The 22,810-nt window shown below is 37.9% G+C and overlaps 1 protein-coding gene across 1 annotated transcript; it reads right to left on the bottom strand.

The window, feature by feature from the left end:
• Positions 1–813: 813 nt before the first annotated feature.
• LOC136202128 (dehydration-responsive element-binding protein 3-like) lies at positions 814–1,731 on the bottom strand. The gene has a single exon (XM_065992618.1). The coding sequence runs from the start codon at positions 1,613–1,615 to the stop codon at positions 977–979; it is 639 nt and encodes a 212-aa protein (XP_065848690.1). The 5' UTR covers positions 1,616–1,731; the 3' UTR covers positions 814–976.
• Positions 1,732–22,810: the final 21,079 nt, after the last annotated feature.

The raw sequence follows: 22,810 nt of genomic DNA, 5'->3' as shown, positions 1-22,810 counted from the left end.
ATAATACACTTACTTTAACCCTTAAATTGCAGTTACTTTCATTAACTTCAAAATCGAACATTATGACCTCTCAACTTTACACTCCATTAACATAATGATCTTTTGAACAAGTTAAAATCATATTAAAATGACTTGATGATCTCTAAATGAAAAAAAAAAAATCCAAAAACTAAAATTATTTAGAATTATATTTCAATTGGAACCACTATTTTAAAATTTTCGAATTACAACTTGTAGATATTTCTTATTAACCAAACAACACCTAAATAATCTTAAAATAAAAAAAAAATTCAAAGATTAAAGTTGCTCAAAATATAATTTCTATCGTTTTTAAAATTGAATTATCCCTCCTATTGGAGTGATCATCTTGATCAACGTTAAAAGAGTTATTATGATAATAAAACGTAAAATTCAGGGAATAATTTTTGCTTTCGAAATTGAAAGGTGACAATGAAAGTAATAACTATCATGAGTAATTTGCGCCTTATATTATAGAGTTTGAAGTGAGGAAAAAAACTATAACAAGAAAATCAAACCGAATATAAAACTCATTTTCGCAAACAATAAGAAACTATTATTTTTATTATAATAAAGTCACTCCAAAGCAATCAAAATAAAACAAAGAAAAAAAGTGAATAGAACAGTAAACGTTAAAAATAACTTACTTTGACAATCACGTATGAAGTATGATGTTACGGTTTGCCATTGATTCTTCTTTCGAAATAGAAATCAGAAGTTATTTCTCCATCATAACGAAACACTATATTTTATTATTTGGAGCCAAATAATGACTACAAATACGAAAATCAAATAGTAAAAATTGAAATATAGAACTCATTTTCACAAGTAATTAGGATAGTATCTTTTTCCCTTGAATAAGATTAGAAAAAAAAAAAGGGTTTATCAGAAATTTCCAAAAAACAAAAACACACTAAAATTAAGAAAAAGAAAACACTAATTAAAGTAATTAAGAAGACTAATCTTCCCATAATAAAAGCTCAAAACCACTACTAATCACACTTTCAGGCATAACCGATGATAACTGATCACAAAAATAATCCTCGTACCACGGCGAATTATATAGCCACGGATCTCCAAAAACCAACTCCGGCGCCGACTCCTCGAAACTCGTTCCCAAACTCGGTAACTCCACTATCTCACTCAACTCCTCCGGCGTCGCCACATCACACTCCGACGACGCCACCTCCGACGAAGTCGAAGTCGACGCATTATTACTACTAAACTCCATTGAAGCGGCTTTAGCAGCCGCAGCTTGAACATCACGGGGCGAGTTAGAAGCGGGTCGAGGCAGCGAGTCAGAGAGTTCTGGGAAGTTAAGAATCGCCGAGTCACCTTTAATGCTAAGAGCAGCCACGTCGTGCGCACGTGCAGCCATTTCGGGAGTAGAAAAAGTTCCGAGCCAGATCCGATTTTTCTTCCGGGGTTCTCTTATTTCCGATACCCATTTCCCCCATGTTCGCATTCGGACCCCCCTGTAAACCGGGTGTTTACTGTTGTCTCTCGGCCTCTTATTAAGCTTCCGATTAATCGGATTCTCGTCGGGAGACATTAATTCCGGCGAGGAGGAGTTAAAGCTGGACTCGGATTCCGCCATTAAAAAAAGATGGAGTTTTTTTTATGGGGGTTTTGAGGAGGAGAGTGTGATGAGAAAGAAGCAGAGAAAATGGGTGGAATTGAGTGAAAGTGAGTCAAAGTGAGAGAAGGAAGGAAAACGTGGAGGTTGTTATATAAAGGTCTAAGTAGCGACGTAGTTAACCCTTAATCATCGCTAATTATGAATTTATATTATAATAATATCAGTAGTACATCTGAACGATCAAATAAATTTGGTTATTCACCGTTAAATCTAGGTTTATTAGAATCAAATGGTGAAAATTCAAACTATTCTAAGACTTAGATTTAATAAATCTAGATCTAACGATAAATGCAAAAAAATTATTTGGTGATTCAGAATCTATCTAGGTAAACACTATTGATAATAATATTTAATTAATGATTAAATAATATTAAAAGGGGAAAAAAAGGAAAGCCAGCTGGCAGAGCCGCCCGGAACTGGAAGTAATGGGAATTCTACTGTCTACATGCTAGAATGGGCTACTGTACTTAATGTACATATAATGGCATTTTTGTAATTTGTAGCTCTTATTTGGGTACATATGTAATTTCATAAATAATTTATTTAACTTCTCCTACATGGCGCTACATTTTATAGGATGTATATATTACTAGTAAGTCAGCATAAATTTGTTTATTTATTTTTTTTAGTATAAATTTATTTTAATATCCATATATTTATATAACTTGTACAACAGTGTGTTAATTTTTTTACGTGAATAACGATATTTTTTGTTAACAAAAGTTTAGGTAGGAGTAGGTCTATCCACTCCCAATGTCAGGACAAACCACAGATCTCGATGAGAATTTGCAGTGGAATTTACAGATCATCTATCAATGTGGTTAAATTTTGATGGAGTGGGGAATCGAACTTCAAACCTGTCAAAATACATATGAAATATCTAAATTACAATAGTATTTTTAGTTGTTTATAAATCTTCAAACAATATTTAATAAAAAAAACTGAAATTTAATTTTCTTAGTCTTATAAATAAAAATTTAATTTAGGAAAAGTAGAGTTACAAATAATTTAAAAGAAAAAAAATCATTAACAATAATTAATGAATGCAAAATAAGTAATCTATAAAAACCTATTACAATGTAGCGTAATGTCAAATATTGATAGAGCGAAAATACTCATCTTTGGCATATTGTTTTCTTAGCCATGAACTCCTTTTGTGATTGTTTGAGAGCGAGCGAACTTCATAAGGCAACTTGGCATCGTACTACAGTTGCTTCTTGTATTTTGTGACACAAATCTCCTTAATGATTGTTAAAATGCAATACCGATGCTGCTTTATTCTTAGATCCTTTACATGTAGGAATTCGTGCAGATCTCTAATATTTGAGAGGTTCTTTTATGAAAGCTAAGCCGGCATAGATTTTTGGGCAGCCGTCAATTAAAGAATGTGAAGCTATTCCTCTTTTAGAGGCTTTGCTTTGGGTCTCGCTCAGCTAAAGGGTTACAACGAGTGATTTTTGAAACGTATGTCAAAATTATGGTTGACACCATTAGTTCTCCTTGTCAAGACCATTCGAAGTTCGGAGATGTTATTTGTCGGTACCGCTCTCGTCTTCTCAAAACGCACACCCTACTCGGTACAGATTGTTCCACGACAAGCTAAATAATATCGTTTATGGACGGGTTAATTGGTGAGTAAATACTATAGTTAAAACAAATAAATGTGTCGCTGTAAATTTATACTACTTTATAAATTGAATTATTTCGTAGGTAGTGAAAGAAAATGACAAGTTTAACCAGTTATACGCGTAAAATCCAAAAAGGGTAAAATGAATAAAATAAAGGGATTACCTTTAGTGATAATCAGTGCCAGTTAAGGTTTTGTTTGGTCTGATTTGTAATTACATCAAGTCAACATTAAAAAAGTTGTTAAGGTTTTTGGAGTTTCTTTGTTTAGGGTTTTTCCTAATTCCGATAATAACTGTCTTTTTTTTAACAATTTGTTATCGAAGTTGTCAGTTTACCATTCTTCTTCATTAACTACCATTTTCAGAATTTTACTTTCTTTATTCTTTTTCAACCCCAACCCTCCTATTATAAACATATAACACCAAGGAGGGATCTAAAGGGTTAGGAATTTCAGCACCAACTGGTGGTCAAAAAAAATTAGAAGAGGTTGGAAGAATCGGAAGAATTTGAGTATCCACTGGTCAAAAAATTTGTATAACCCGTGGACGAGCTTTTATTTTTATTATATTAGAATATTTCAAAAATATTAATTTAGCATTTATAAATCATAAAAAAAACCACCACAAACATCACCAAATAATAACTCCTAATCTATCACTGTATAACACTATATTTTTATCCATTGTATTTGATAACACCCAAAAATAGCAAACCTAACGACTTACCTAGTGGATGTTGTAAATGTAACGAATCGATTCGTTAGATGTAACTATTAGAAGGCTTAAGTTTTAAGAATTAGCGATCAGAGCATACATAAACTGAATTTCATATCAAAAGGTGTAAGAAAGTGAATTAGTAATATATATCTATAATATATATAGACACATTTTAAAACAACGAGGTTTAAATGTTCACTTTGTACAAGATCAGCTCTACTACAATGGAGGCTCTAAAAGTTAAGGGACTTCAATCATTTTTAAGGTCTTTTATTAAATTTTTATTTAAGCTTAATACATTATTTGCTCTCTGAACTTGTTCAAAAGTTTGATTGGTCTCCTAAAATTTCAAAAAATTTCAACAGTTGTCTCAACTTGTATAAAATGTTCATTTGCCCCCTTAACTTGCGTAAAATGCAATCAATTAATCGTTCGGTTGTAAAAAAGTAAGTTGTATGCAGAAGATGTGTTACACGCGCTTAGAATGTTATTATATAATTCTTAGAATATATTAAAAATGAAATTCTTACTTGCTTAACTATAAAACTAGGCTTCTCTAATATTAGAACTGCATACCACGACTTTGTTCGTTTTATTTTTTTTATTAAACGCGTGCAATACATCTTTCGCATTTAACTTACTTTTTTTTTAACTGAGTGATTCATTGATTACATTTTACACAAGTTAAGGAGGCTATCGGTATATTTTAAAAGTTCAAGGACCAAAGTTCAACCCGCAAATGATGTATCTAGCCTTGTATTTATATTGATTATTATATATTAATTCATTTTTTAAATTAAGAATTATATTATTATTTAAAAATTAATGGGAATTTGATTGAATCAGACTCAAAGGAGATGGTGGGGCTGGTTAATGGAAGCGGTAATTGTTATCACGGATACAACTGGTTTGTTGAGGCGGTTAAGATGCTCATGAAGCGGAATTGGGATGTTACAGTGGCTCATATCTTCAGAGAATGTAATAAAGCTGCTGATTGGTTGGTGAACTTTGCGGGAACTCTCTCTCTAGGTCACGACGAATGTGTTGTGCCACCTGCAGGCCTCCAGAATATCCTTGATGCTGACATGAACGGCGCAGCAACGGTTCGACGTGTTAGATCTTAATGTTTTGTTAGATGTGTTGTGTTTTTTCTTTTTTTCTGCTCGGGTTCTAACCCCTCCTTGTTACAAAAAAAAAAGTTAAATCGTAATTTTTTTTTTTAAAAAAATAAAATTATAATTACACATTCAATTTCTTTTAAAATGGCATTGTACCATTAAATCCTATATAATTAGTATTGTTTTTTTTCCTTTTTTTTTTATAAAAAAGTTCATCGATTATGGTTAAGGCTAAAAAAAATATTCTCATTCTGATTAGGACTTTCATCACCTATATAAAGGCAATTGGTTTTTCAAGGTACATCTACACTATCTTAACTAAATTACTTAATATTTTTTTTCCAAAAAAAAAAAAAACACTAAACTACTTTTAGTGCAACTAATTCTCTAAACCAAGTTATCTAACTTTAGCATCGGATAGAAACTTTCACAATCGGGCAACCGATGTTATCTTAATTTGTTTTTAGCATTGAATCGGAACTTTCACATTCAGGCAAATCGATGCTATTTTAATTTGCTTTTAGCATCGGATCAGAACTTTCACAGTCAGACAACCAATTCTATTTTAACTTTTTTTAGCATCGGATCGGAACTTTCACAATCGGTACATATGGTAAATGGAAATAATCACTTTCCTAGGTTTTTTTTCTAAGGAATTTTTTTTATGAAAATTTAGAATAAGAATGGAAAAAAACAGTATTGGTTCGATTACCAATGAAGTGAATAAATGGATAATATTAGTAGTAATTGCCTTATAATGATGGATTTAATATTAATGGACGGTTTATGCTTTTTAACCATATGAGTAAGTTGAATCCCTAGCCATACAAACATATCTCATTACAGAAAAAATTCACCATTTTCAGATTCCTCATTTTGAATTTGAGAATTGGAAATTTTAATTTTAATTAGTAGTTCTGATGTATCATTATTGGCATTTTTCAAAGTGAAAAAATAAAAGTGTATATTTTCTAATTACATGCACATACCTTACCTTTTACGTAAAGGAAAAAAAAAAGCTATTCTAAGACTATCATATTATTATTTTTAGACTATCTTTTAGTTTTATGTATTAATTTCTTTTTTGTTCTTTCAAGAAATAAATAAGGAATATTAATGAGTGTTAAAAGGGAGAACTCCAATTATATATTGGGTGTAACATATCCGATCAGTCAAAAGAATGATGTATGCCAATTTATGAGAGATGATTGATGTTAAGAAATAAATGTGTATTATTTGATTGGACAGATTTATTGTATCGGGAGTATTGTAGAATTTCTCCTCAAAAGGAAAAATTGAAAGCATTACAAGAGAAATAAAACTCGGAATAAATGATAGGTAGTAGAACAAGTTATATAATGAGATAACTAGGAAAATGATTAGGTTGTTACTTAACATGCTTGACTGAGTAAGAGTCATGTTACTTAACAATATCTTGAACTCGGACTAATCAATTGTAGAAGAATGAAGAGCATCAATAATAAGGTTAGCATCGGTTTGAAAATCACTCTCGTAAAACCACGAGAAGCTACCTAAGAAATAACTTTAAAAATTGCCAAAACTTCACCCTCGTGGACATGGGCGTATATAGGGAGGGGCCCAAGGAGGCATGGCCCTTCCAGCTGCCAGAACTACCATGATCAGGGGGTAGTTCCGACTCCTGTCTCCACAAAATTTAAGGATTAGAGTGTTAAATTGAGGATTTGATTAAACTGTGATTAAGTATTTAATTAAATTGGGCATTTGACCTAAAACTTTGATTGAGTATTTGATAAATTGATCCGATCAGGGATAGTTCCGGCCCCTTGTCTCCAAGAAATATTAATGACGTGCTAGTTTAGCACCCCCAAAATGGCCCGAGAAGTGTTAGGCCTTTTCTAAAATTTCGTTTTTTTTTTGCCTGTTAGGTCGCTCTAAATCCAAATTTCTAATTTTTTTTTGGACTATTAGGCTCATCTAAAATCCAAATTTCCAAAAAAAAAAAAAAAAAAAAATTGTATGTTAGGCACTCCAAAGTCCAATTTTTAGCAAATTCGATTTAGTAAAAAAAAAAAATCTTTTTACACACACGCATGCAAAATTGCCCCCACCCACCGAACTACCCATGTATTCGCCACTGCTTGTGGACCTCATCAATGCCGAAAATTTTGGAAGTCCTAGAAGCCTCAAAGTCACCATAAGAAACACGCAAAATCGAGCCAATACTAGCCCGAGCCAGATGCCAAGTGAAATATCGAACTTTGAATGACACTTTCGTTTGCTAGATTTTTTGCCCATCCCTCGAAACGTGATAATGTACATTAGACTTGAACACCTCTATGGCTAACTTACAAGAACTTTTAGACGCCATATCAAATCCCATTCCAAATTATTGTATCTTCAGTATCTACCCATCTAATTTGCAATTTAAGAAACTCGTTGTCTCCGATTTTCTCTCGACCGTTTGATCCAAGCAGCTCTGATACCATGTCATGAAACCGTTTGAACTAAAAGCTCAAACTGATAGTTAAGATTCAATCATATATCTTATATTAAGCTCTGACAAAAGATAGGAAAGATAGACTCTGGGAGGAATGATCGAATCGATAATCTAACTGTTAACATTATAATGATGTATTTCAGGATGTATTTCAACGAAGGCTATATGAAAATCTGCTTTAGAGAAGGGGTAAGGAGCTCCAATATCAAAATAAGTTTATAGTTTTTAAGTACCAATTTAGGTTCCGCTTACAAAATAACAACAATATAAGTTTAACATTTAAAAAATTTATCAATTTAGACATCGAAAACGGAACGTCACATTTCATTCATATTACTCCATTAAGTTTTGTCAATTGTATATGGAGAGAGAAACCAAAACTTAACCAAGTAATATGAATGACATGTCACGTTCCGCTATCGAGGCCTAAATTAACACTATTTTTTAAACGTTAAGTCTATATTGATACTATTTTGTACGTGAAACCTAAATTGATACTTTTCCAAAAACTATGAACCTTAATTAATGCTCTAAGAAACTTTTCTAGGAGATTGCTCTACACAACTATAAAAACCAGTAAGTCTCCATTTCCCATGCGTTAGTTTCCAAATCGATATATTAATAGAAAATGAAATTAAAAAACACCAACTAGTATTTTTTGGAAAACATAGATGCCAATCTTTGCTTCGGAGTCAGAAATTTATATTTAGAGGGCTATTTTAACCTTATTATTGGAAGTAATTTTTTTAAAATATTTCATTTTCTATTCGAACTTTTTTAAAAGTGACATGATTAATTCATCGCAAATGAAAATGTATATTATTTTAAATAAATTGACAGACTAATTATTGTATCAATTAGTAAATTCAAATGCTAGTATAACCCGTTAAATAAATTTAGACACTTCAAGAAGCATGTTTATACTATTACACTGTCTGTAAATCTAATAATCAACGATAACCCAAAATATAATCCCAAGCATATCTAAAATATGCCACATGTTTAATTGAATTTAATATTAAGAAAAAACAAAATACCTCATCAACCAATAATTTAATGCGTGTACAATTAAATTTAATATATTAAATTAACAAATCAAGAACTCATAATTTAAATAACCGTCTCTCCACGAACGAACGTGTGGGAGTTTTCCGTTCTCTCCTTCTGTGAGAGTTTGACGTTTGCCGGTACCAGAATTCCACCGCCTCCTCATCGCGGATTTTTGTTCTGGCTCGGAATATCTGTATTGAGATTTTTGTTGCTGCTGTGTTTGGTTTCAGTGTGATTTTGCTAGACAATTCCATTATCTCCACAATCACCAAGGTACGCATACCACCTGTTTGATGGAGGACTCCTTGAACAATCTATCGCTGGATGACGGGGAGGAAGAGGAGCTGGACTTGAGGGGACCGCCGTCGAACCCTATAGCCAAGAATGGTGGGCTGTCCCTTGTTGGGAGATTTCTGACAGATAGAACAATCAATGTAGGCGCAATGAAAACAAGGCTTGCTATGATATGGCGTCCGGGAAGGGGGTAGCAATCTCAGAACTCAACAACAATCGCTTTGTTTTTGAATTCTTTCATGAGGTGGATAGATCACGTGTTATAGCAGGGGGACCTTGGTCGTTTGATAACCACCTACTTATCTTAGCCGAATGGAAGGATGAGCCATCTCCAGAAGAGGTACAATTGAATGAAGCAGCATTTTGGGTGCAGGTTTATGAGCTCCCTATTGGTTCCATGTCCGAGGTTGTTGGCAAGCAGATCAGGAATTTCCTGGGGAAATTTGAAGAATATGACATGAACAATAATGCAGGTATGCGCAGGCAATTTATGAGGCCCCGTGTGTTGCTAGACGTTAGGAAGCCCCTTAAACGTGTTAAGAAGATTCGGAAGGGTACTACAGAGTGGGCTTATATAACATTTAAGTATGAGAGATTGGGCAATTTCTGTTATATTTGCGGATTGCTTGGCCACACTGAGAGGTTTTGCGAGAAGTTGTTTACGGTACAGCAGGAAGCGATTAAAAGAGAATGGGGGGAATGGTTGAAAGCACCACTGCTCAGAGGTAGTGAAGCTGTGGCAAATAAGTGTTGAAACACCTTTCCACAGGATTTTGATTTGACAAAATTAATTAAGTGAAATTAAATATTCTACAACACACTAAGTTTAAATGCTTTGATTTATTGTTACTAATGTGTTTGTTCAATGTTGAGTTTATAATTTATTATAAGATATAAAGATCATAAGGCTCAAGCCCTATATAGAAGTCAAAGCCCAAGTCAAACAAGCCCAAGATCACTCAGCCCGCGTATTTCAAAACGCTGCCGTTGAGTATTGAAACGGAGCTCACCAATGAAGGATCGAGAAGATCCACGTAGACAACTTCAGTATGAAGCTGCTGAGCTGTCTCGACAAAACGTACAAGACAGCCGCTGACCACAAAGCAACTTCCAGACCAAGTATTTCCTCTATTGGTAAAGAACAGAAGACGCAGGAAGCTGTCTGTTTGACATTACCCGATTTGGAGGAACATACTGCCACACTGACCGAAGAACAGAAGATGCTGGAATCTGATTGGCTAAGAGAACTGCTGAACAGACTGAGTGAAAGCGACATGAAGCCGTTTCCCTCCAACGGTTATTTCGAAATTCGAAATAACCAGAAGCTCTCACAGCTCTCTATAAATAGAGCATTCAGAATCCACATTCAATAGAGAACTTTGAGCAAAAGCCGTTACGCTGATCAAACATATACAAAAGTTCTCCATCAAAAGCAAAGCAAATTCTTACACTACAAGCTTATTCATTTGTGTAAAAGTCTAGAGTGATTGATCCTCAATCATCTAAGGTGTTCTAGCAATTGTTGTTTAGGACAAATCTTAATCATTTCTAGGAATAGAAAGGAGAGGCTGAGTACTCGGTTTTAAGTACTCAGCGGAGAGATTAGGATTGAGTAGAAGTATAGAGGAAGGTACTCTTGTCATACTCAATTGCTGATATTGTAAAAGGTTTGAGGCTCTACCTTTAAAGAGCTCAGTAGAGGATTTGAAATCTCGGAAGTGTTTCGGGGACAGGACGTAGGCTTAGAAGAAGCCGAACCTGAATAAATCTGCTGAGTGAAGTATTTCTAAACCTTAACTCCTTATTTATATTGCTTGCTTAAAACAAACTAAAACTGACCAAGTAAAAGAGGTCAAGCTGAGTTGTGTGCTGCCAACGAATTAAGTCAGGAATAGACTCTGAGTGCTATTTCCTGACCTAAGCAACGAAACTGACCTAGTCACTAGTTGACTAAGCTAGTGTCTTGTCGATTGATCAGCGCCGCTGTCATATAATCTTTTCTTAAGAAAAAGAAATTTGCCCTAATCAATTAAAAAGGGTAAAATAGTTCCTAACCCCCCCTTGGAACTATATTTGCAACCTTACAAGGGACCAACAAGTGGTATCAGAGCTTAAAAGCTCATTACTAAAGGTCTAACAACCTTGAGTTGATCCATACCATGGGCGAAAACAGCACTCAGTTTCTCCCTGGAAACCAGACAACTCAGATATTACCTGAGGGGCTGTCCATTACCAGGCCTCCCCTATTCTTCGGGTCAAACTATACCTTTTGGAAGAATAGGATGAAGAACTTCATTCAAGCTACAAACATGAGTGCCTGGCTATCTATAGTCCAAGGCCCGTTTGTACCTGTGAAAGTTGTTGCTGGCCAGTCAGTTGTTAAAGCTGAGGTTGAATGGACAGAGGATGATCTTAAGAAGCTTCAAAACCATGCTTCGGCTATCAATATGCTTCACTGTGCGCTCGATGCTGCAGAATATAACAAAATCTCAGGTTGTGAGTCGGCACAAGAGATCTGGAAGAAGCTGGAAGTCACCTACGAGGGAACAAACAAAGTAAAAGAATCCAAGGTGAATCAGCAGATGAGACTGTACGAGCTGTTCGAGATGAACAATGATGAGGGCATTTCAGACATGAACGCAAGGTTCACCAACATCATTAATGAGCTCAAGAGACTTGGGAAAATCTTCACTGAGGAAGAACAAGTCAAAAAGATACTCATGAGTCTTCCAAAAGACTGGCAAGCAAAGAAGACAACAGTTGAGGAAGCTCAGGATTTAACCACCTACAAATATGACGAACTCATCGGTTCATTGCTGACCCATGAGATATCCATGAAAAACTTTGAGGTGAAGGAAAAATCTGATGACAAGAAGCAGAAGTCACTTGTCATGAAGGCTGACTCCACTGACGGGAGTTCAACTGATGATGAGGAGATGGCTATGTTCACAAGAAAGATGAAGAGGCTGTTCAGGAAGAACGACAAATATTCTAAAAAGCCTTACAAAAAGTTTGATAAGTATAAGGCTGGCTCAAGCGACAGCAAATACAGAAAGGACAGCTCAAAGCCCATTACATGCTTTGAGTGCCACCAAGATGGCCATATTAAGTCAAACTGCCCCACGCTGAGGAAAGACAAGAAAAGTGGGAAGAAGGCAATGGTGGCTACTTGGAGTGACAGTGATGAATCTTCATCAACAGAAACTGAGGCCACCGAGTCAGCGAAGATATGCTTTATGGCTGACGAACTTGCTGAGCCATGCATTTCTAAGCATGCTGACCAATCTGATGAGTCAGATAATGAAGAGCAATCTAATGAGGTAATCTTACTCTCTCAACTCAGAAATGAAATGGGTAACGCCCTGAGTGATCTCTATACACTTGTTAAAAAGTGTAACAGGAAGATTAAAGCACTCAGCCGGCGCTGTGATGAAGTAGAAGAGGTCAAACTGAGTGACCTCAGATACCTTCTTCAAGACAACTCAGTTTTGCATGAAAATATGAAAATCATTCATGAGTCTGTCTCTAAAGTCTAGTCAGTTTCAAAGAAACTGAGGAAGGATGTCACAACCATTCAGAACCAATTAAAGGTTCCAAACAAAAACAATTTTCCGCTGAGAACTCAGTATCTAGGTACACAGTACCAAGGTACTCAGCAGAGACGAAATCCCCAGCGAAAAGTCCAATGTGACTTTTGTGGGAAGTTAGGACACACTACTAAAGTGTGCTGGCACGCTCAGCACTGGGGTGCTGACAAGTCAGTAAAAAATCCTAAACATAAGGTCAGTTGTGACTTCTGTGGAAAGAATGGCCATACTATCCATGTATGTCGCCATAAAATAAAATATGATGCTATACCTGTTGCACCTAACAAGTCAGGACCCAAAAAGAATTGGGTACCTAAAAGTAACTAGTTACAATGCAGGTAAGCCTGAGATGTGCCGAGAAGTCAAAGATGTGGTATATTGACAGCGCATGCTCAAGGCATATGACGGGTGATGAAACTCAGTTCATCACGTTTGAACGTAAACGAGGAGGGAGTGTAAGTTTTGGAGACAACAAGAAGGGTAAGATAGTAGGCTCAGGAATCATCGGAGGTAACCCTACTATTGAATCTGTCTCCCTAGTCAGCGGACTCAAATATAACTTACTCAGCGTAGCTCAGCTATGTGACAATGGGAGAAAAGTTATATTTGATACTAATGGATGCAAAATATATGAGGGTAAAACTAATGAGTTAATTTTAACTGCCCTTCGGATAGATAATGTCTTTATGCTAGACTTAGAGAAAAAGTTTTCAAAAACTGTGTGCTTAGTAACAAAGGAAGAAAATTTCTGGCTATGGCACAGGAGACTTGGTCATGTAAGCATGGACCTCCTGGCCAAATTAGCAAGAAAGCAATTGGTTGAGGGACTGCCTGAACTTAAATTTCAAAAAGATCAATTATGCCATGCTTGCCAAGCTGGAAAACAAACCAAGCAATCTTTTCACAGTAAAAACATTGTCTCAACTAAGCGTCCGTTAGAAATGCTACACTTGGATCTCTTTGGTCCAGTCCAGCCGCTGAGTCTGGGTGGAAGAAGGTTTTCCTTGGTTATTGTAGATGATTTCTCTCGGTACACATGGGTTATCCTGCTGACCAGTAAGGATGAGACCTTTGAGACATTTTCAAACTTGGTTAGAAAAATTGAAAATGAGAAAGACCTAAAATTAGCTCATATCCGTAGTGATAACGGTGGAGAATTCAAAAACCAAAAGTTTGTTGAATTTTGTGAAGCCAGCGGCATTGACCACAATTTCTCTGCTCCTAGAACGCCTCAGCAAAATGGGGTTGTTGAAAGGAAGAACAGAACTCTGGTTGAGATTGCGAGGACAATGCTGGATGAGCATAGGCTTCCAAAGTATTTTTGGGGAGAAGCTGTTAACACAGCATGCTATATTCTGAATAGGGCTCTAGTTAGACCTATACTTAAGAAAACCCCTTATGAACTTTGGAAAGGACGAAAGCCCAACATTGTATACTTTCGTGCCTTTGGCTGTAGATGCTTTATTTTAAATACCAAAGATAGCTTAGCCAAATTTGATTCAAAAGTTGATGAGGCTATCTTTCTAGGCTACTCAACAAACAGCAAAGCATACAGAGTTTTTAATAAGAGAACTCAAGTATTAGAAGAATCTATACATGTGCAATTCGATGAAACTGACCCTGCAGGAAGATACCAGCCGCTGATAGAAGATGAACCAAACTCAGCACCTGCTGATCAAGAACCAGCTACTGAGTCCTTCACAAAACGGCTGACCAAAAGTAAGAGCGAACCTAAGATTACTTTCACTGACCAATCTACTTCTGCAGAGAATGTTGAAACACAGATAGAACAAGACATAAATCTACCCAAGGAGATAAGAGTCCCAAGAGGGCATTCAGAAAATGCAATTCTTGACTCAGCTGGAAATACGCTGATGACAAGAAATCAACTAAGGAAGTATCTCGGCAATGTAGCTTTTGTCTCAGTACAGGAGCCGAAGAACTTTGCCGAAGCTGAGGATGACGAATTCAGATGAATGCCATGCAAGAGGAACTCAATCAGTTCAGGAGGAATAATGTGTGGGAGCTAGTGCCACATCCTAGGAGCCAAAAGACCATTGGAACGAGATGGGTCTTCAGGAACAAGTTGGATGAACAAGGAAACGTAGTCAGAAACAAGGCAAGACTTGTAGCTTAGGGCTACAGTCAGCAAGAAGGTATTGACTACGGTGAGACCTTTGCCCCAGTGGCAAGGCTAGAAGCAATTAGGATTTTATGTGCATATGCATCGTATATGAATTTTAAACTGTTTCAAATGGATGTTAAAAGTGCATTTCTTAATGGAGTAATAAACGAGGAGGTCTATGTCAATCAGCCTCTAGGGTTTGAGGATTCTAAGCTCCCAAACCACGTTTACAAACTCAAAAAGGCTCTGTATGTCCTCAAGCAAGCACCACGTGCTTGGTATGAGAGGCCGACCAACTTCTTACTGACTAGAGATTATGTCAGGGGTCAAGCTGATACAACCTTATTCATTAAGAGAAAGGGTAAAGATACCCTGCTGGCACAAATATATGTAGATGACATTATATTTGGTGCTACTAATGAATCTATGTGCAAGGAATTTAGCAAACAAATGCAGACTAAATTCGAAATGTCAATGATGGGAGAACTCAACTTCTTCCTCGGACTTCAAATTAAACAAGGAAAGAATGGCATATTCATCAGTCAGGCTAAATATGCCAAAGAGATATTGAAGAAATATGAACTAGAACATTGTAAGCCAATATCCACTCCTATGGGCACTGACACTGTCCTCTGTGCTGATGAAAATGGTAAGTCAGTAGACAGCAAGTTATACCGAGGTATGATTGGCTCTTTACTTTACTTAACAGCAAGTAGGCCGGACATTCAGTTCTCAGTATGTTATTGTGCTAGATATCAGGCTAACCCTAAGGAATCCCATTACATAGCTGTAAAAAGGATCCTTAGATATTTGCAAAGCTCAGTTAATGCAGGTTTGTGGTATCCAAATACTCATGATTTTACACTCATTGGATACACTGACGCTGACTATGGCCGAGACAATCTGGAAAGAAAAAGAACCTCTGGAGGATGCCATTTCCTAGGAAGCTGTCTTGTATCTTGGTTCAGCAAGAAGCAGGCGTCAGTAGCCCTGTCCACAACTGAAGCTGAGTACATTGCTGCTGGAAACTGTGTTGCTCAAGTCCTATGGATTAAGCAACAGCTTGAAGATTATGGTGTTCAAACAAAGACAATTGAAGTCAAATACGACAACAAAAGTGCAATTGACCTCTCAAAGAACCCAATCCAGCACAGCAGGATGAAGCATGTCAGCATAAGGCATCACTTCATCAGAGATCATGTACTCAAGAAAGAAATTAAGCTGACTTATGTACCAACAGATGAGCAGCTTGCTGATATCTTTACAAAGCCTCTAGCACGAGAGCAATTTAGCATACTGAGAGAAGCCATTGGTATGTTTAATCCACTGTCTTAAATTCCTAAGTAAAAATGTGATATGATGCACTATGAATGAGTGATACCATGCTGTGTGTCTAAAGATTGTATTCAAAATCACATGCCTAGAAATAAATGCACACTGAGTGAGTTATCTCATGCCGAGTAACTAAACCTCTATAACTATCCGTTGAACAAAACTGACTACTCAGAATACGAAACGTTTATACCAACAAACGCTGAGAAAAGGTAATCATTTGCATTTAATGCAACCGCACGCGTAATGACACATGTACTGCGCATGTGCCGAATACGTTTTAAAAGTGTCATAAATGTCAGGGTTTTCTGCCGATTGGACAACCTAAGGGCAAAACCGACCTAAATTCAAACGCAAACCTAAGTTAAAAATCTATAAATAGTAGGTATTTTCCCACTACCACTCTCCACGCATACTGAACTTTAGAAAGCTTCAGATTTTCCTTAAGCACTTAAGAGCCTCAGAACTTCAAAAATGTCCTTCAACAAAAGTACCTTCTCTCCAACCCTAAAATCCACTGATCAGACTGGTCCTTCAACTAGCATGGTAAGAAGGATGATCAAAGTACACTCTTGGGCCAAGAGTCAAGAAGTACTAAGGAGCCGATACTTTCTTTCTGGCTTCGTCTCTTCTGAGAAACCATTCTGTGAATGGATAGAAAAGAACAAATGGAAAGGTCTCTTCTCTCTTTCCGGACAAACCTATCCCACGATAGTGAGAGAATTCTACTCCAACCTGCACGTTGATGCAGATGACTCCGACTACTTAGAGACCACAGTTAAAGGTCAAAAGATAGTGATCACTCCTGATTATCTAGCAACACTGCTGGAAATACCAAACACAGAAATACAGTTCAGGACAACAAAGGAGCCCATACCAAAAGTCATCGCAGAAAAGATGAAGGGGTTCTGTAAACCCAGAGACTATAAAGGAGAAGTACCCAGCACCTGCATGGGCAAAAATCAGAAGATGGTCCATTTCATGCTGACCAACTTCATCTTTCCTAAACTCAGCTCACCCTCATCCGCCTCCACCTTTGAACAATGCTTCATCCGGCACATGCTGACCAGCACTCCATTCAATCTTCCTGTCTTTTTGGTCGGAGCTTTTCAACGAAGTGGAAGGAAGCTCCGTTTGGGTTCTCTCATCACCAAGATAATACAGGACAAGAATATAGAGACTGTAGGTGAAATAAGTTCATCAGGAAGTGTTATCAATGCAGGTCTGCTGAATGGACTATCACATAGTCAACCCCTAAAAGGATATGACGAAAATGGAAGCACTGAGAAGGAGGATATTATGGCTGAGACTGAGCAACCCATTGGAGAAATGGAAAATCTAACAGATCTGGATGATGCTATAGCTCATGTTATGGCTGAAACAGCTCAAACTAATGAGGGTACAGAACCAACAGATGAACCTCAAACTGAGTATACTTCTATTGTGCCATCTGAGATTGCTCAAACTGAGAAGAAGAAGAAAAAGGGAACCTGCTCGAAGGATATTCGTACTGTCCCAAGAAAGGTAAGGCTAATGGAAAGAAACAAGAAGAAAGATGATCAGGACCTAGCTGAGTCAGCTCAGAAGAAAATGAGAACAGAAGAAGAAACTGCCGCTGAGCCCAACATTACTCAAGGGAGGTCTCCACAAAAACAAGCCTCTGTTCGTCAAAGTGAGAAACAAGCCAAAACCCCTGCTAGTCCAAAAGAAGCTCAACTCCCACCTCAAAGCAACTCAGCACCTGAAGTCAACACACCCCGTAGTCCTGTTGCTACTCAAGGCACTCAGTGCGAGCCCACTCCTGCCAAATTTGCACACCTAGGTGCTACTGAATCAGGACGGCGTGTCATTGCCTCAGCTAACAATCTGCTTCAAGAACAAGCTCATCCTCCACCAAACCATGACAAGTCCTCTCATCCACCTGTAACTCACCAAATTCTGCGTGAAATCCATGACTTGATCAACCACTTCTCTTCGGTTCAGACGCAGCAACCAACACAAGCTCAGATGACCAAGATGACCGCACTCATGTTGACTATGGTCAATCACATGAATTCGTTGGAGGGTCAAATTCGTCTGCTGCAAGAACAAGCCAAGTCTCCTGCCCCTACCGTCAATTTGCCTACTGCTGATGCTGGCAAAACGGGGGAGAAAAGTGGCAACTAAGGAGAAGGAACTCTAAGTTAGAAACTAGAGAGTTAGAAGTTAACTCTAAGTTAGAAACTAGAGAGTTAGAAGTTAGGAAGAAGAATTTTTATGCCTTGTCCTTATCCTTTTTTAAAAAAAAAATTCAATATGCCTAACTTCTGTTATTTTTGGAATACTTGCATTACTATTTAACTATTAGTTATCCGTCCTTCAAATGCTAAGTATTATATGAAATGCATGCTGCGTATAAAAATTAATGTTTGAACTTGTCTAATATAAACCATTGAACAAATAAATTACTCAGCGCTCTGTCACTATACATTACTTCTGCTGAATACTGAGTGAAATAGAATATGTCCCATAAGCTGACCTATACCTGAAAACTGATCTTAGACTTATTCAATTAAACCTTAGAATGTTTAGAATAAAACTAAGTCAGTAGCTCAGCCCTTACGGGGGAGTTCACTTAATTAAAAAGGTCAACTATCATGGGGGAGCTCAAAGCTGAGTTCCTTGCTGATTAGTTTTGCCAACATCAAAATGGGGGAGTTTGTTGAAACACCTTTCCACAGGATTTTGATTTGACAAAATTAATTAAGTGAAATTAAATATTCTACAACACACTAAGTTTAAATGCTTTGATTTATTGTTACTAATGTGTTTGTTCAATGTTGAGTTTATAATTTATTATAAGATATAAAGATCATAAGGCTCAAGCCCTATATGGAAGTCAAAGCCCAAGTCAAACAAGCCCAAGATCACTCAGCCCGCGTATTTCAAAACGCTGCCGTTGAGTATTGAAACGGAGCTCACCAATGAAGGATCGAGAAGATCCACGTAGACAACTTCAGTATGAAGCTGCTGAGCTGTCTCGACAAAACGTACAAGACAGCCGCTGACCACAAAGCAACTTCCAGACCAAGTATTTCCTCTATTGGTAAAGAACAGAAGACGCAGGAAGCTGTCTGTTTGACATTACCCGATTTGGAGGAACATACTGCCACACTGACCGAAGAACAGAAGATGCTGGAATCTGATTGGCTAAGAGAACTGCTGAACAGACTGAGTGAAAGCGACATGAAGCCGTTTCCCTCCAACGGTTATTTCGAAATTCGAAATAACCAGAAGCTCTCACAACTCTCTATAAATAGAGCATTCAGAATCCACATTCAATAGAGAACTTTGAGCAAAAGTCGTTACGCTGATCAAACATATACAAAAGTTCTCCATCAAAAGCAAAGCAAATTCTTACACTACAAGCTTATTCATTTGTGTAAAAGTCTAGAGTGATTGATCCTCAATCATCTAAGGTGTTCTAGCAATTGTTGTTTAGGACAAATCTTAATCATTTCTAGGAATAGAAAGGAGAGGCTGAGTACTCGGTTTTAAGTACTCAGCGGAGAGATTAGGATTGAGTAGAAGTATAGAGGAAGGTACTCTTGTCATACTCAATTGCTGATATTGTAAAAGGTTTGAGGCTCTACCTTTAAAGAGCTCAGTAGAGGATTTGAAATCTCGGAAGTGTTCCGGGGACAGGACGTAGGCTTAGAAGAAGCCGAACCTGGATAAATCTGCTGAGTGAAGTATTTCTAAACCTTAACTCCTTATTTATATTGCTTGCTTAAAACAAACTAAAACTTACCAAGTAAAAGAGGTCAAGCTGAGTTGTGCGCTGCCAACGAATTAAGTCAGGAATAGACTCTGAGTGCTATTTCCTGACCTAAGCAACGAAACTGACCTAGTCAGTAGTTGACTAAGCCAGTGTCTTATCGATTGATCAGCGCCGCTGTCATATAATCTTTTCTTAAGAAAAAGAAATTTGCCCTAATCAATTAAAAAGGGTAAAATAGTTCCTAACCCCCCCTTGGAACTATATTTGCAACCTTACAAGGGACCAACAATAAGTGGTTACGAGAGCCTGGGAGTGGCTTCGGGAATGTCAGCGGATTGATTTTGGGAGTAGACAAGGAGAACATCCCAACTCTTAGTACTGGAGGGCAGACCAAAACAGTGCAACTTGTTAATGGGGAGGCAAACAGTTCCGAAGGGGCAGGATTGGTGAATATGTCTGTCGACAGCGAAGAGGAGGGGTTAGATCTGATGGATGATCGGAAAAGAAGGAGAGCCTCGGTGGAGGTAATTATAACGAAGGGGCTGAAGGAAGATAGTGAGGAACAAAGGATTCCTTTGGCTACCCAACAATTGAATTCACCTGTTTCCATAATCCAAACGGATTCGGTGTTTTCACATGAATTTGAAGCGACGAGACCTGAGGATCAGGTCCGCCGAGGGCAATGAATGTCTTAAGCTGGAACTGCCGAGGGTTGGGTAACCCTCGTGCAGTGAGATCGTTCTGGGAGCTAATCACATCAAGCAAACCGGATATTGTTTTTTTAATTGAAACTTTGGTTACTAAGCAGTGCATTGAAAGTCTGAAGAGGAAGTTTGGTTTTGCAGGAGCTTTTAATGTGGATTGTCAGGGGCGAAGTGGGGGATTGGCTATTTTTTGGAGAGGAAGCTGTATGTTACAGGTCTTATCCTATTCATTACATCATATTGAAGTTCAGATACAGGATCAAGAGAGAGGGGATTGGCGAATGATTGGGTTTTATGGCTTTGCAAATAGGAATCATCACAACCATTCCTGGAACTTGTTGAATCAGCTTTGTTTGACTTCTATTCTTCCGATGTTGATCATGGGCGATTTTAATTGCATCCTTACACCAGATGAGAAGTGGGGAGGGGCTGATTATCCAGGGTACTTAATCAGACAATTCAAGGAGGCGGTGGAGGAGAACCTCCTTACAGATTTACAGCTTCATGGGGGCAGGTTTACTTGGGAACGCAGCCATGGCACCAGGTATTGGGTGCGAGAAAGGCTTGATAGGGCGTTGGATTCTCATAATTGGCAGGAGAGATTTCTAAATCACAGACTCCGGCTTCTAGTGTCTCCGTACTCCGATCATGCGCCCATTCTATTAGAAGTGGTCAAAAGGGGCGAGAGGAGAGGGAACAGAAATTTTAAGTTTGAGCATGAATGGTTACTGGATAGCCAATTTTGCACTATGGTTCGCGAGAGATGGGCTAGTGAAGTAAGGCACAATCTGACAGATAAATTATTTTCCTGTTCGAGTCATATGGAGCAATGGGGATCAGATTATAGGCCGCGGTACCGACGGAGGCTGGAAAGGTGCAAACAACAGATAAGGAGGTTGGCTGACCTCGATGATGCAGAGAGCCTGGATCGTTTTTTCCGGGCTAAACGCGATATGAATATGTTGTTAGAAGCAGAAGCAGTTCACTGGCATCAGCGTGCAAAAAAATTTTGGATGCAAGGTGGCGATCAAAATTCTAAATTTTTTCATGCGTGCATAAAGACAAGGAGGCAGCAAAACAAAATTCGTCATCTGCGAAATGGAGAGGGGCTGCTTGTGGAAAGTACATCTGAACTTCAAGGTATTGTGCAAGACTATTTTGCTAAGCTATTTGCTTCACCTGTTACTGCTAGTTATGATCTAGTAAATGTGGTTCCTCAAGCTATTTTTGTTGAGATGAATCAAGATCTTATGGCTCCGTTTTCAAGAGAGGAGTTCAAAATTGCAATGTTCCAAATGCATCCTGACAAATCTCCTGGACCTGACGGACTTAGTCCTGGCTTTTTTCAACATTTTTGGGAATCTATTGGGGATGAAGTGGTCCGGGCATGTGTTGGTTATCTGGATCGAAAAGAATTTCCTGCTAATTTGAATGATACCATCATTGTTCTTATTCCCAAAGTTGATAAGCCTGAAGGTATGCATGAATTTCGCCCTATCTCTCTTTGTAATGTGTTATATAAACTGATTGCAAAGGTCTTAGCAAACAGATTGAAAAGAGTGCTGCCAATTATTATTTCTGAAAATCAATCGGCTTTTGTCCCTGACCGTTCAATCACAGATAGTATTATGGTTGTTTTTGAGACTTTGCACTATATGAAGAGGAAGAATAGGAGTAAAGTGGGGGAAATTGCATTGAAGTTGGATATTAGTAAGGCATATGATCGTGTCGATTGGGGATTTCTTAGGGCGATCCTGCACAGGCTAGGCTTTGCTGAAGGGTGGATAGAATGGATTATGCTATGTGTAACCACTGTTGAATATTCTGTATCTGTAAATGGTGACTTTGTGGGGCCAATCAAGCCCGGGAGAGGCCTTAGGCAGGGAGACCACCTTTCTCCTTATCTATTTATCCTGTGCGCCGAAGTGCTGTCAAAGCTAATCTCTCGAGCTGAAATAGAGGGGTCCATTCATGGGTCTCAAATTGCCAGACAGGCCCCTATGGTGACTCATCTATTTTTTTTTTTGCAGATGACAGTTTTCTATTTTTCAGGGCCTCGATGGAGGAGTGCAGGAAAATTGCGGATATTTTGGCAGATTATGAAGCGACCTCGGGTCAGGCGGTCAATTCCACAAATCTGGCATCTTCTTTAGCCCAAATGTACACAATGATCTTCAACAGGCCATCAAGAGGATCCTCCGGGTTACTCAACCACTTGACACAGGGCGGTATCTGGGCCTCCCATCTCTGATTGGCAGAAGTAAGAAGGCAATTTTTAGCTTCTTGACGGAGAGGTTAAGGAAAAGGCTGGGCAGCTGGAGTCATCGGTTTCTCTCTTCAGCTGGAAAGGAGGTTCTTA

This window comes from Euphorbia lathyris, chromosome 8 (assembly GCF_963576675.1).
Source record: "Euphorbia lathyris chromosome 8, ddEupLath1.1, whole genome shotgun sequence".
NCBI classification, from domain to species: Eukaryota; Viridiplantae; Streptophyta; class Magnoliopsida; order Malpighiales; family Euphorbiaceae; genus Euphorbia; species Euphorbia lathyris.
This window is presented reverse-complemented; position numbering and strand designations above follow the sequence as displayed.

What these genes read in the sequence shown, in the direction of transcription:
- LOC136202128 (XM_065992618.1), bottom strand. Translation starts at nt 1,615, where the DNA reads ATGGCGGAATCCGAGTCCAGCTTTAACTCCTCCTCGCCGGAATTAATG.